The 14,097-nt window shown below is 35.8% G+C and overlaps 2 protein-coding genes across 2 annotated transcripts in view; one reads left to right on the forward strand and one right to left on the reverse strand.

The window, feature by feature from the left end:
- The first annotated feature begins 564 nt into the window (after positions 1-564).
- On the forward strand, positions 565-11,338 carry LOC306852124 (nucleolar complex protein 3 homolog). Its single transcript, XM_079388779.1, has 21 exons — positions 565-719; positions 1,441-1,651; positions 1,730-1,862; positions 1,947-2,104; positions 2,178-2,234; positions 3,335-3,465; positions 3,539-3,700; positions 4,934-5,027; positions 5,109-5,284; positions 5,365-5,493; positions 6,311-6,442; positions 7,231-7,311; positions 7,408-7,508; positions 7,627-7,699; positions 7,776-7,839; positions 7,915-7,986; positions 8,700-8,881; positions 8,990-9,118; positions 10,321-10,418; positions 10,491-10,575; positions 10,663-11,338. Exons 1-21 carry the CDS (start codon positions 711-713, stop codon positions 10,786-10,788), a joined length of 2,403 nt encoding a protein of 800 aa, XP_079244905.1. The 5' UTR covers positions 565-710; the 3' UTR covers positions 10,789-11,338.
- LOC306852123 (1-phosphatidylinositol 4,5-bisphosphate phosphodiesterase epsilon-1-like) overlaps positions 10,902-14,097 on the reverse strand; it is a 71,697-nt gene continuing 68,501 nt past the window's right edge. The window contains exon 34 of the mRNA XM_079388778.1: positions 10,902-12,593. The gene's annotated coding sequence lies outside the window, so the exon portion shown is untranslated. The remainder of the gene's footprint in view (positions 12,594-14,097) is intronic.

The raw sequence follows: 14,097 nt of genomic DNA on the forward strand, positions 1-14,097 counted from the left end.
ACATTTGCCAGTTAAATTATAAGAATGTGGTGTGTAATAATAAAATGTGTAATTGTCTGTTTGATTTCAGCTCATTGGATTTGAACCCAATATGTGTAAATATTGGAGCTCAAAACATTTTTCGATTTGGTAATGTTGTATCTTGATGAAAAATGTAAATTGTGTCATTAATTCTTGGTTTGTTTTCTACACACTCCTGGTTTTATTGTACAGTTTTCATACTTCAGTGAAGATTAATTGTAAATAGGTGACATGTTTGACACCACAAAATTCAAATGTGTAAATAAATCTAAAACTACTATTATAGTTTTCTTTTTTTTAATTCATCGTGACTTGCTTTTTGTTCTTTATATGTAGAGTATACCTATAGAAAAAAAATGTATTATTAATAGTTGTGATTTTTAACTATTTGAACTAATCAACTGAACAGGAATTTGTAATTCACAGAGCTTTAAGGCATAAAATTTTTCAGCTGCTTTATAACAATAAATAAAATAATGACTTCTGCCGCAACTTAAATGTCTTCTCAATGTGTTCGTTCCTCCGGATCACCAGGGGGCGCTCAATGCAACGTAACGTTTGTCTCTCCATTCATGTAGTTTACTTCCTGTCCATGTGGAGCGTGCGTGAAGAGTGGATACTCACACTTGTTTAATTCGGATTTACACATTTGAAACGTCTTCGATAGTTGAATTGGATCACAGATCAATATGGGCCCGGTAAGTTAATATGTAATACGCAAACGAAAGCGCGAGCGAGTTTAATATCTCCAGCTTCTGTTAGCCATATGTTTCTCTGCTTCACTTAAGTTGCATTTAAACGAGTGTCTCGAGACTCAATAACCCTTGTTTTTATGTATTAGCCAAAACTTTAGCGTATCAATGCTAGTCTAACCTTTACTGTATATCATACTGTAATCCCTACAGTATTGTATCAAACTACACTTTTCAACACGTTATTGTTTCATTATGCTAACTAGTTTTATCTCTAATATCATAGTATACTAGCAGAAACCCCCGGTGTGTCATATATAACATGCTAACGTTAGTCATATATCATATCATATGCTAATAGTTAGCCTCTCTTTGTTTGTTAACTTTGTGGTATTTTTAACTTTAAGTATTTTTCTTGTAATATTTTATATGGGATTCCATTGTACTATATTCACCTAACACCGTTATTTCTATATAAAGTAACTCATTTTATACAAATTTTCAGTTATCGCCGTGTTTAAGTTAAAAATAGAGCAAAAGTATTTAAAATCTAATGATTTGATGTAAACTCTCTGGTGGAAAACGGTAATGAAATCACATTTTGGCATATGATGTTATGCAAGCCAGCCTCTGAATTCTGTTTTGCTTCATCTTTCATATAAAGATGTTATGTCTATAATTGTAGCATGCATTATTTAGCTGTGCTTTTATGCGTCTTTCACTCAAGGCTTCCAAAAGGAACAAGAAAAAGAAGCCCAGCTTCAGAAAATTACTGAAAACCAGCAATCTGAAGCTAGAAAACAAGCTGAAGAATCGTCAGTTTAAGCATCAGAGCTCAGTTAAGAAACAACGCAAAGAACAGAGGAAACTTCGGCAAGCCATTGCAGATGTCTCCCATAAGACCCTCAAACCCCTGGAGCGCTATAAGAAGAAACCAGGTGAGAGAAACCGTTTCATATGACTATCTCTCGTGCTGTGTATTAGGATGGTTTTGTAATGTTGATGTATCATAACAGAAGGGGAAGAAGAGGAGGATGAGGAGGAGTTCCTGGAGTCTCTGCCTGTAGACATGATGGATGAGGATGACCTCGAACACATCAAAGCCATGGCAAAGAAAGCTTCCTTTCTGACTCGAGACATCTCATCCTAGTAAGCAGCAGCACACTTGACATTTATCTATACACAGTCATCCGCTGATATTGTGATCGTTTTTCCTCCTCTTTTCTTTTGTAGCGCTCAAGCACATGCCAAAAAGCGCAAGTCCGAGCAGCCGGTGGAGAAGTATGAGAAGATGCCCAGGAAGATGCAGCAGGAGGAAGAGAAAGAACTCATTCATCTGCTGCCCATCAAAGACAAGAGCGGCCTGATCCCTCAGACCATGGAGAAACCCGGTGTGTGTTATCACAGGACTTTCAGTGAATGCTGAGGAGGATTTGGGATTAACTGTCTGATTGTTTCCTCTAGTTGTGCCGAAGGCAGAGGAAGAGGAGGAACCAATCGACCAGGATGAGTTCATAAAAGGTTGGTGTGGGTTTTAATGCAACCTTGAAATTTCTTTCATCTCAAGAGTGTGTTTAAGAAAGTGCTATAGTAGTTTTGTTGCTATGTAATGTTTTAGGAGAGATTTTAAGTTCATATTTTGATAATAAGACATTTACATGGTTCTCTGATCTCGGTTATTGGTTACATGACATGTAGGTAAACTGATTTTAAAATGATTTGTTTTTGTTCTACATTTTTTATGATTTTGCTAATTATTAGCTTTTAATCAACTCATTTTTACCCATAACACTTCTGTTCAGCAAAGTGCATTAAATGGACATTTATAATGTCACAAAAGATTTTGGTTTCAAACAAATGCTCTTCTAATGAAATTTCTATTCACCGAAGAATCCTGAAAAATGTATTATGGTTTCTACCAAAATATCAAGAAGCACAGCTGTTTTCAACATTGATAGTAATAATAAATGTTTCTTGAGCAGCAAATCAGCATATTAGAAGGATTTCTGAAGGATCATGTGACACTGAAGAATAAATTGCATTTTAAAATGTTCAAATAGAAAACCGTTATTTTAAATTGTAATAATATTTCACAATATTACTGTTTTTGGTGAGCAGAAGAGATTGCTTTAATAAACATTTAAAAATTGCGTCCCACTTTATATTAGGTGGCCTTAACTACTATGTACTTAAATCAAAAATAAGTACAATGTACCTATTTTGTTCATATTGTATTGCGTAATGCTTGCTGCTATTGAGGTGGGATACGGGGTAAGGTTAGGGACTGGTTTGGTGGTATGGGTAGGTTTAAGGGTAGGTTAAGGTGTAAGGGATGAGTCAACGGTGCAACTATAAATGTTATTACAGAAATTAATTACAGATGTTACAAGTATTTTTTTAAATATAAGTATAGTGTAAAAACATGTATATACACCGTAAGTGCATTGTATCAAATTATGAATTTAAATGTAAGTACATAGTAGTTAAGGCCTCCTAATATAAAGTGGGACCAAAAATCATAATCTTAAAGTGTTTGAACTATTTTAAATACACTTCTGTAGATATTAAACTTATTTTTTTTAATTATTCTCAGTGCGCTTTTTGATGCTATATTTTATCAGAGGAGGAACCCGAGAGCGTTCCATTGTTAACTCCTCAGGAGCAACTGGAGCTTCGCGCTGAGAGACTGACGGAGAAGAAACTGCGCATCGCAAGTCTGTCGTCTGCAATACTGGCAGATCCACATGTCAATGTAAGACAGATCTTCTGGATTTCATCTGTATTGTCGTCACATGTATGATGACGTTCCTCTTCGTGTGTTTCAGATCAAGAGGCTGAAGGAGCTGAGGGCCATGCTGATGGAGACGGACCCGTGCGTCGCCGTCACGGTCAGAAAGCTAGTCATGGTGTCCCTCCTGGAGGTGTTTAAGGACATTGTGCCGTCATATCGAATCCGACCGCTGACAGAAGAGGAGAAAGCCGCAAAGGTGCAGTGCCCCACTGTTAAATTTGATTTCCCTTCACCTTTGTGCATAAGAGTTCAGTGCACTATGAAAATATGTTGACTTCGTCTTTAATCCAAAACAGCTTTTCTTGAAACTGAGCTGCAAGAACAAGCCAGAAATGCTTGGATTTCAGATGGAAGACACAATAAATAACACACAGTAAATACATTTCACGTTTCTAGCAAAGATTTGTGGCTCCCACATGTCCTTAAAAAGTCATAAAAACAAAAAATATCTCAAATTATGGTTTTGAGAGGTCTTAAATTTGGAGATTTGCAAAAAAAGGAAATTATTAATGATTCAATTGCAGTGATTTAATTAAGTAAATGTGACTGCAGCACTATTGCACATTCCGAGCGGTTCGCAAATCAATGAATATCACAAATTTATAGCAAACTATTGCTTATGAACTACTGCTGATGAATTACGTTTTTTACTTTATGGTGTTTATATTGTAATATATTGTAGTTGGTTGTAAGAATGCATATATCTCTTTCTGAGTGAGCAGCTAGAAATTTTAACGCATAGACATTTCAAAATAAGAGTTCTGGTGTATTTTGGCCTTGTTTATATTCAAATGTCCCACATTGTCCGTCAAATGCTTTTTCTGGTTATTATTGATATTTTGGGTGCACAATAAACTGTATTTAACATTTAGTTCAACGTAAACCCTCGAAGCTTCGTCCTGGCCTGCTATTATTGAACACAATTATTATATAGAAATTATAATAGTTGCTTTAAACAAATTATTATTGTATGGACAAAATCCAATATCAATCAATCTCTAATATACTAGCATCAGTGCTTATGTATATATTAAATTATGAATTTTACATTTGCAGTTACCGTTTTGCAAGAAACTGACAAGTTTAGCTTGTTTGATTTTTTTAGATTGATTGGATTTGTTATACAGTATTACATTTATTTGTGCATGTCTTAAAAGTCTTCAATATGATTGAAAAAACTGCAGATACCCTGAATGATAAAGCAGGATAGGCTCTAATTCTTAGAGTAAAATATGGGTGAATCTGCTAAATTATATGCGGTTTCTTTGTATTAGAATTGGACTGAAGTTTTATTTTACAGACCCGAGAGAAAAATGCTCCTCAGAAGTGAACTCTTTGAATTCGTGGACCCAAAAGAAAATAACAATATTGAAAAGCAAGCAATAAGTGTATCATAAGACCCATTTAAGCATTTTCTGTTCATCTCCAGGTGAAAAAAGAGACGCTGCAGCTGAGGGAGTTTGAGGAGGGTCTCGTCAGCCAATATAAGTTTTACTTGGAAGATCTGGAACAGACAGTCAAAGGTACATCAAGTGCTCTGTGCTCTTGCCTTCCCATCAGCCCATTCGTTCTCATCATGACCATCTGATCTGATGCTGTTTCAGACTGGAAGCAGAAGAAGCAGAAGAGAAGTCAAGCCGTGTCTCTTCAGAGTTATAAAGGTCTTGCTGAAGTGGCCATCAGGTGCATCTGTGATCTCCTGGTAGCTCTGCCACATTTCAATTTCCACAACAACATCATAGTCACGGTGGTGCCTCTGATGAGCGACTCCGTCAGGAAGGTCAGTCTGCTAGCCATATTTGCTGGAAAGACTGAACATTTGGAGATTTGCTCATTTAGATGTTGTGATTTTGCGCTCAGGTGTCTGAAATGTGTTGTGAAGCAATCAGCAAACTGCTGAAGCAGGATAAACTGGGTCAGGCCTCATTAGCGGTGGTGAAGGTCATCTCAGGCATGGTCAAGGGCAGGAGCTACAACGTCAAACCTGAGGTACAACCATCATACTGTGTTGAAGAGCTCTTCACAGCTCAAACAAGTTTTGCTTCCTCTGTCAATGATGAACAGAACAAACAAATATGTACATGCCAGAAACATTCATTACAGAGAATTATTTGATTGAAATGGGCAGTTTGCTTTTTAAAACTTGTAAACAGTTTGGGCTTTTCTTTCAATTAAAGAACATGGTCAGATTTTGACTTGTTCTATTTAATTTATTTATTATTTTTTGGTTAGTGTCATTATTATTATCAGTAGTATTTTTTTATAGTTTTTTATTATATAGTTAAATATAATAAAATATATTTTAATACATATTAAAATTCTATTTTATATAGTTATTTTTAACATTTATTATTAATATTTTTAATATTATTTTTACTGAGTTCATAATAATTTTAGTTAAAAATTCATAATAATTTTTAACTGAGTTCATAATAATTTTAGTCAAATGAAAATGAGATGTTGACTTGGAAACTCGCTAAAACATAAAATAATAGAAATGAATAAAAATACAGATAAATATAAAATATTAAGTATTTATTTCAAGTAATTATATTATGGTTTTAGTTTTTGTTAGCTTTGTTAACGCTGGTCTAGAATTTAGAATTTGCAACACAAATATTAAAAGAAAAAACAGAAAAGTAAAGTTTACTGTAGTGCAGAGAGGTTACACTTCTGATAAATTCTCTGATTTTATTGGCTCTGTGACTTTAGCCATGCATTAAGTTGTGATGATTTATTGCATCTTGATGCAGATGTTTAGACATTTGTTTTTTTTTAACTGGTGTTTTGTGCTGTGAATGCACAGGTGCTGAACTGTCTTCTTTGTCTGAGAATAAAAGAAGTGGAAATGAAGAAAGATACAGAAGATACTGCGCCAAAAAAGAAGTTCATGTCCTTCAAGGAGAAGCGGACAAATTTGTCCAGGATGCAGCGGAAGGTTTGTACTGGGCTGAATTTTATTTCACATAAATGTCACGATTTGAAGTTGTGCAGTGATATTAGTCAGTGTTCACTGGACACATGCTTTGTGTATATATACACTACCTTTCAAAAGTTAGGGGTCAATAAGTAGTCTTTCCTGCTCACCGAGGCTGCATTTATTTGTTGAAAAATACAGTAATATTGTGAAATTTAAAATAACGGTTTTCTATTTGAATATATCTCATTCCTGTGAGGCAAAGCTTCATTTTTAGCATCATTTCTTCATTCATCAGTGTCACGTGATCATTCAGAAATCATTCTAATATGCTGAGTTGCTGCTCAAGAAACATTTTTGTGGAAATCTTGTTTCGTGAATCTTTTGTTGTCCGAATTATTAAATGAATACAAAGTTCAAATGAGCAACCTTTATTTGAAATATAATTTTTTTTGTTAAGTTATGAATGTCTTCATTGTTTCTTTAGTGTAATAGCTAAATAAAAGTATCAATTTCCTTTTCTTACTGACCTCAAACTTTTAAACAGTAGAATATTTTGAAGTATTTTTATGATAAACTTCCAGTGTTTTTATACTTGCATAATTAGCTGTTAATCATTACTTCATCTGTTTCCTCAAAGTAGGAACGTAGGTTTGTTAATGAAATCATCTTTACATGAAGAATTTTCTGAAATGCTTATTTATGAGTAAATTCATGCGAAAAATACACTTCTGCTGGAAAACTGGTGCACTTATACACATAATTATTTCTGTTTTGTGACCTTGATCAAACCTTCTTGTCCTTAACAGTGGAAGAAAGCTGAGGAGAAGCTACAGAAAGAGCTGCTAGAAGCTGAGGCCTCAGACAACAAGGAGAAGAAAATTAAATTGGTGCGCTTTACTACAGTAGATGAGAGCTTGTTCCATTTCATTTATCGCAGAAGCTTATGTAATGTATATTCACTTTCGCCCATCGTTTGATTCCAGCACACAGAGACTCTGAACATCGTGTTCCTCACCTACTTCAGAATACTGAAGAAAGCTCGGAAGTCCATCTTACTGCCCTCCGTTTTAGAAGGTCTTGCAAAGTAAGCTCCACATGATGTGTGTAACTGCTTTATTATTGTGTTATTACACTGTAATAAAGCGTTCTGGTCAGTATTCCTCTGCGTTCTTGATTAACGTGGTTCAAACTGTTTCCTGCAGGTTTGCTCATTTGATAAACTTGGAGTTCTTTGATGATTTGTTGGTGGTGCTGTACGGCCTCATCACATCGGGTGTAAGTGTTTCTACCAGGAGCGCCTGCTTCACGTCACATTTCACGCATTAACATCTCAGAGTTTTCCTTCTCTCAGGATCTGACGTATCGCGAGAGCCTTCACTGCATCCTGACATCCTTCCACATCCTCTCGGGACAAGGTCAGTGCCGCCACAGCTCTGGTTTCGCAAACATCTCGCCCTCGCTGAGCTAAAATACATCTCTGTTTGCAACAGGTGATGTCCTCAACATCGACCCTTTGAAATTCTACAACCACTTATACAAAACGCTGCTGACGCTGCACGCAGGTGAGCTCTCCAGTGTCTTTGTTCTGCACATGCAGTGACACTGGGTTATTTAATATGAGCGAGAATCATCAGTCACTTACACACTGTGGTGTCCCGGACATTTATTTTTAAGCATTAGATGTGCAAATACAACTGCGAGACCCATTTGATAGATTATCAGGGTTTCTGAAAAGGTCTTAAAAAATCTAATTGATAAAAATAAATTGCATTTTGCAACTCTCACAATTCTTCTCACAAATACCTTTATTTCTTTATTCCGTGGTGGAAACAAAAAATGACCACTGAATTCTGAGATTTAAAAAAAAAAAAAAATCAATATTGTAATATAACTGCAGAATTGTGAGAGAAACACTCCGAATTATAAGAACCCATTAGAATTGTGAGGAATAGTCACAATTTTGTCATAATTTTTTTTATATATAAAAATGTCATTTAAAATGATTTGATAATTACTTCCCAGGCTTGTTTTTCATGATCGCATGTGTTGCTGTGTTTCATCTGTTCAAGTAAATATTATGCAGGAAAAAAAGTGTCTCAGGTTTTTCCGATTGCAGCAGCTTTTTATGACCGCTTCTCTGCGTCAGTTTCTCAGGAAGTGAAGGTTTTGTTCTCTTGAACACATCAGATGGGATTTGTAAATGTCTTATGCAATATTCCAATTTTTCACACAATTGTTTTGGATGGAAATGACTGTTGTGTTGGATGGGCTGCAGGAGGAACGAACGAGGACATGGCGATCGTGCTGCAGTGTCTGGACATCATGCTGACCAAACGCAGGAAGCAGGTGACTCTGCAGAGGGCGCAGGGCTTCCTGAAGAGACTAAGCACGCTCAGTCTGCACCTGCTGCCTGACTCCAGTGTGGGCATCCTGGCGGCCAACAGGACGCTGATGCATGTGAGCCAGTGCTGTTGCTGCTCCCTCTTCACATTTATGCTTTCTGAGCTGAATGTATGAGTTATTTGTGTGTGTGTGTGTGTGTGTGTGTGTGTGGCTTTTGTGTAGACATTCCCTAAGTGTGACATCCTGCTGGATAATGAAATGCAGGGCAGTGGTGTGTATCTGCCAGAGCTGGATGTGCCCGAGTACTGCAACCCTCAGAACACGTCACTGTGGGAGCTTCACTTACTCAAGGTATCACTCACTCAATCACTGACAATCAGATTAAAACACATTATTATATTATAATTGCATTGAAAATTTAGTTGCACCTTACTGTGTTAAGTCAAAACTGCGTTGAGAGAAAAAAAATCACATTTTATTATTACATTCAGAAATGATGTAAAATACTGTGTACAGTTCCACATACATAATAATAAAATTAAACATTTATAAACATTAAACATTTATTTTCTCTCATACCTCAACAAATTCTTCAAATTTAATGGTATTCAGAACAGGTATGCTATAAACAAATATAAATTATAGTGGCAAGCCCGAAAGCAGAACTGAATACCAGGCAGTGTGGAAAATGCACTATACCAAAAAAAAACATCTCTCTCATGTTTTGCATGCTTAATGTTAAAAAAACTAAATATGGTGTATGATTGGTAGACGATGTACACAAATCAAAATACAGATACCCTAATGAAATATCATGTCATAAATACTCCTTTTTAGTTTTATATGAGTTCCAAGTACAAAAGTACTACATTTTCCTGGTTATTGTTTTGAGTCAGACGGGAACGTTTAAGTGACTGGAGATCAGTTTTCACCAAATCATTGAATCAGTGAGTTGTTGACTTTGTGAACTAATCATTATTGCATCTGAGCAGGTGTTTTTTTTATAAATGTAGTGGAGTTAAAGGTGCAGTGATGTGCTTTGAAATGTGGTAAAGTATAAGTTTCTCAAAAAAAACAACTCTAAACAGAAACAAAATGCGTTATTGTCCATGATTTGCTACTTGTAGTAGGTGTCAAAGTCATTCAAATTTCTTCTGATTCCCTATTCAGTATACACCTCTGTATGATGCTGTCAAAACCGTTTAACTCAAGTTGAAAGTTACTTTAAAAAAAATTAGCTTCTTTATAATTAAATGAAATTTTAAACATTAATTCAACAATGTGCTCTTAAAATATTAAAGCTCAAATAAACTAATAAAAACCCATTGTCAAACAACAAGTCCGTTGCATTCCTGATTCAAATAGCAGCAACTGTTTTCAAATGATATGGATTTATTTGGTGTAATCAGGGCCATTATTGGTCAAATGAAAACCATGAAAAAATTTAAGTACTAAATTGAAACTAAAACCTACAATTAAAGTGAAAATATTAACTAAACGGTATATCAGTGATACTTGAGTACCACAGGCTGTAATCTGTGCTGTTCTTTCAGAGACACTATCACCCTATGGTGAGGAAGTTTGCAGCTCATCTGATGAAAGGCGCCCCTAGTGAAGGGTCAGGGGCTCTCAGCATGGAGCTCAGCAGAAGGTACAGAGACAACCGCTTCTTTTTCAGTGGTTCATTTTGATGAAGATGATGATTTTTCATTGTGTTTCTCAGGACTCCAGTGCAGCTGTTTGAAGACTACAGTGTTAAAGACATGACCTTCAACCCTCCTGTTGCAGGACCTCCCTCAAAGAAAAAGGTCTTCTTTCCATCAAACTAACAATGCTTTAAATAGTTCTGTCGTGTGGTTTTCTCTTCTAAATATTTATTCCACTTGTGTTTGCAGGAACATTTCACAATCGGCAATGCGTTTTTCAATTCTGAGCTGAAGACGCTGATTGATGCTGCTCTTCAAAACGAGAGCGAGCAGACGCGTCTAGACTTCACATCACAACACACACAGGAAGCATGAATGACTGTAAATTAAGAGCTGAGAAGCTGTTTAAAATAAATGCTCCAAGATACCAGCAGAGTCTTTGAGTGCATCATGGGCACTGATGGAAAAGTAGCCGTTTCACCAAACGTGGATTTTTCAACACTATTTATTGATGAATGCGGTTGATTCAGTGGTTTCAAGTAAACAAATAACCCAATATTGACATCACAATATTGATGATACATTCCTATAAAGCTTTGTGTGTGCTGAAAACTATCACTAGAGAAGTTCAACATGTTTTAAACTCCGAACAGATAGTTCTTAGATGAATTATCAATAACAGCATTGTCTCACACTAAACACTTGCTTGTTCGAAACAAAGCGATGGGAAATATACAAAGATATTAAAGGACATAATGCTGTAGTGGACCACAAATAAAATACACTTCAATGGCGCCTACATTCACTTAAATGTCAAAATATTTTATATCTTTGAAGACAGTGCTAAAAATCTAAATTACAAAAGTTATACATTAATACAAGAGGAACATTCATGCCCTTACAAATAAATTAATGCAGATTTCATAATTATGTACTCTCGTTCATATGTACACATCTGGAAAAGTACAGCCAACCTGAGCTATAACACTTAATAAATTATGAAAGATTTCACTTCAAGAAAGAAAATGGACCACTTAAAGTTGAAAGGAAAGCAGGTCTGCTTTAGGCGACTCAACTGCTATGCAGTGAGTTTAGAAATCACATGAATATATTATAGCAAAATTTAATTTAACACAAAAAGGGAACTGGCTTTCAATAATTACAGAGGTCATATGGGACACAGACCTCTTAATCTATTGATTTTAAACTCAAATATTCCAAAACAAGCACTACAGTGCCAGTGAAGATCTTGAGCTCTTCATAAATGCAAGAAAAAATATTTTGAAATAAATATTTGCACTGCAGCTGCATTAAAACAAAAAGAAAAAACGTAATAAAGAAATAAATCAGTAACATACTTAAAATACAACATTTTAAAAGTGATGTTTCTTCAAATGCTTGTTTTTGTAATAGTGTAAATAGATTCGTGACAGTTTACAGAAAGGTACCGCTCAACATCTTGCATTATTTTGCTGTTGGTCATTAAAATGCAGTGCAATGAAAGCCATCAAATTAGCTGCTAAAATACGCAGAACAAATCTGCCTAGCGTCTTTCTAAACATCTTGTGCGCATTTGCTGTGAACTCAAAACAAATCACGCCATATTTACATTCATAAAAGAAATCGTAAAGTTTGGAAGTCAATCATTTTGTTTCTAACGAAACAAAGAAAAAAGGATAGCGTTACATTAATGTGCTAGGAGCATTATCCTGCTTGATTTCATTTCAGCAAATCCCAAAAAAAAAAAGGGATGTAAAAAAAGTATTAAAAAAAAGCTTTCAAAACAGCTGAACTTCAAGGTAATGTGCAAAACCACAAATAAAAAATAACATGCATACAAGTGCATTCACTTACAGTACTGTTAAAAAAGGAAAAGTAGTGAGGAGAAACTGCCTTCATCTGACATCTGGTAACATGCTGAAGTGACCGAAGCTGTCCTCAACTCACCCAGGCCGCCGTATTCTGCACGGGACGAGCTCAAGCGGCCATCAGGCTGGACTGTATCGCACTCACGTGAGAGCTGTGAACACTACAGGTGCTGCTCTGGGTCTGGACTCATTTATGCAGCTTCCAGTTCCACAGCAGCGGGAGGCTCCAGGGGGACGGGACAGGGGTGCCATCGCTCTGAGAACCCAAGCATTCCTCGGCCAGCCAGGCCTTCAGCCCCATCGACAGAGACCCTGAGAAGAGACACACGACGGGAACATTCACAACAAGCCTGAATTTTATTTCTGAAGGAGAGTGAATGTGTTTGTAGAGCGTTTCATTACTCTTGAATCTTAAAGTAAAAAAATGTTCAATATTTTAATTACATGGTAACTTGAGGTTGGTAAGATTTTTAAATGGTTTTAAACAAATCTCTTATGCTCAGCAAGGCTGCATTTATTTGATCAAAAATACAGTAATGTGAAATATTATTACAATTTAAAATAAGTGTTTTCTGTTTGAATATATTTCAAATGATGCAAAGCTGAATTTTCAGCATCATTACTGCAGATCTCAGTGTCAGTTGATGAATAAAATTGAGGCTGTGAGGAACAGACATGCAGTATTGTCAGATGTTGTACTTAAGCTCTTAAAGTTTCCTCTAATTTTCATAAGCTGCAAGTTCGCAAAAAATTAAAAATACAATTTTCTGACAAACACCAAAGTCTTTAACAGCTCATATTCATTTGCAGCAAACTGTACACGGTGTTGACCCTAATTGAGCTCTATTAAATATTACATGCCATTAATCATTTTTTCACCGATAGTAAAGATGGTGCACTGTTAATTAATAATATTAGTTAATGACAGATAAAGAACAGCAACCATTAAACACCAGTTAGCACTGCTCAGCAAGCAGTCATCTCAGTATCTGGGATACCATACAAAATCTAACCTTGATTAAATCATACAGGAACAGATCACCCAAAAATAATTCCAAACACAGCCACAGCACTGTTTTGCGTCTCTGAGCAACATGACGGTGATTCGTTCCTGAATGAATCAACCGTTTGAAAGATGACTCACTTGCTGTCACCTAGGTTTTAACTTCACATTCAAAGTATCTTTTATTATTTAAATCATTTCAAATCACCAGTATTCAACGTTTTATGTTTAATGTATCAAAGCATTCTTTATGCATTAGTAATTGCAGGTTAAATGGCTTTATAAAAGGTAAAAATGCTTATAAAAATTTCTATCAATGTGAACTGACCACCACACAGAATATGAAGAATATCAGCCATCCACGGCGGTCCTTAAAGTGCCTCTTAATGAAAGGTAATGGGTTATGAAAGATTCATATTTTGGTTTTGGGAGTCCCCAACAACAGGTTGACATGCATGCAAGGGCAAGAAACACTTTCATTGTTTTATAATATGCATTTATTTTTACCTTACTTGCTTAACGACTCCCAAACGATTCGTTCAATGATTCATTTTTCCAAACCCCTCCTTTGCGTGACGCTAATCTTTGATGATTGGTCCGATTGGTCTCGGTTTCATTTCATCATGCCTGTAATGCCTGATAAAGCAGTGTTTGTGAGCACAGTTCTGCTTTGTGTACAGCTTTGCACCTAGTGGCAAAGAATGAATTTGCATTTTCATTCAGACCAACATGTTCATCAAAGACGCCAACATGTGGGCGGCCAGTATGCTAATGTTTCATGTTGACGTCAACGTGAGGCTTGGGATTTGTTTT

The sequence above is a fragment of the Barbus barbus genome (genome assembly GCF_936440315.1).
Source record: "Barbus barbus genome assembly, chromosome: 32".
In the NCBI taxonomy this organism is placed as follows: Eukaryota; Metazoa; Chordata; class Actinopteri; order Cypriniformes; family Cyprinidae; genus Barbus; species Barbus barbus.

Bases quoted from the DNA above. Each gene is read 5' to 3' on its own strand.
- LOC306852124 (XM_079388779.1), top strand. The intron at 7,840-7,914 runs GTCAGTGCCGCC...TGTTTGCAACAG, and splicing joins CCACATCCTCTCGGGACAAG to GTGATGTCCTCAACATCGAC. The intron at 7,987-8,699 runs GTGAGCTCTCCA...GATGGGCTGCAG, and splicing joins GCTGCTGACGCTGCACGCAG to GAGGAACGAACGAGGACATG.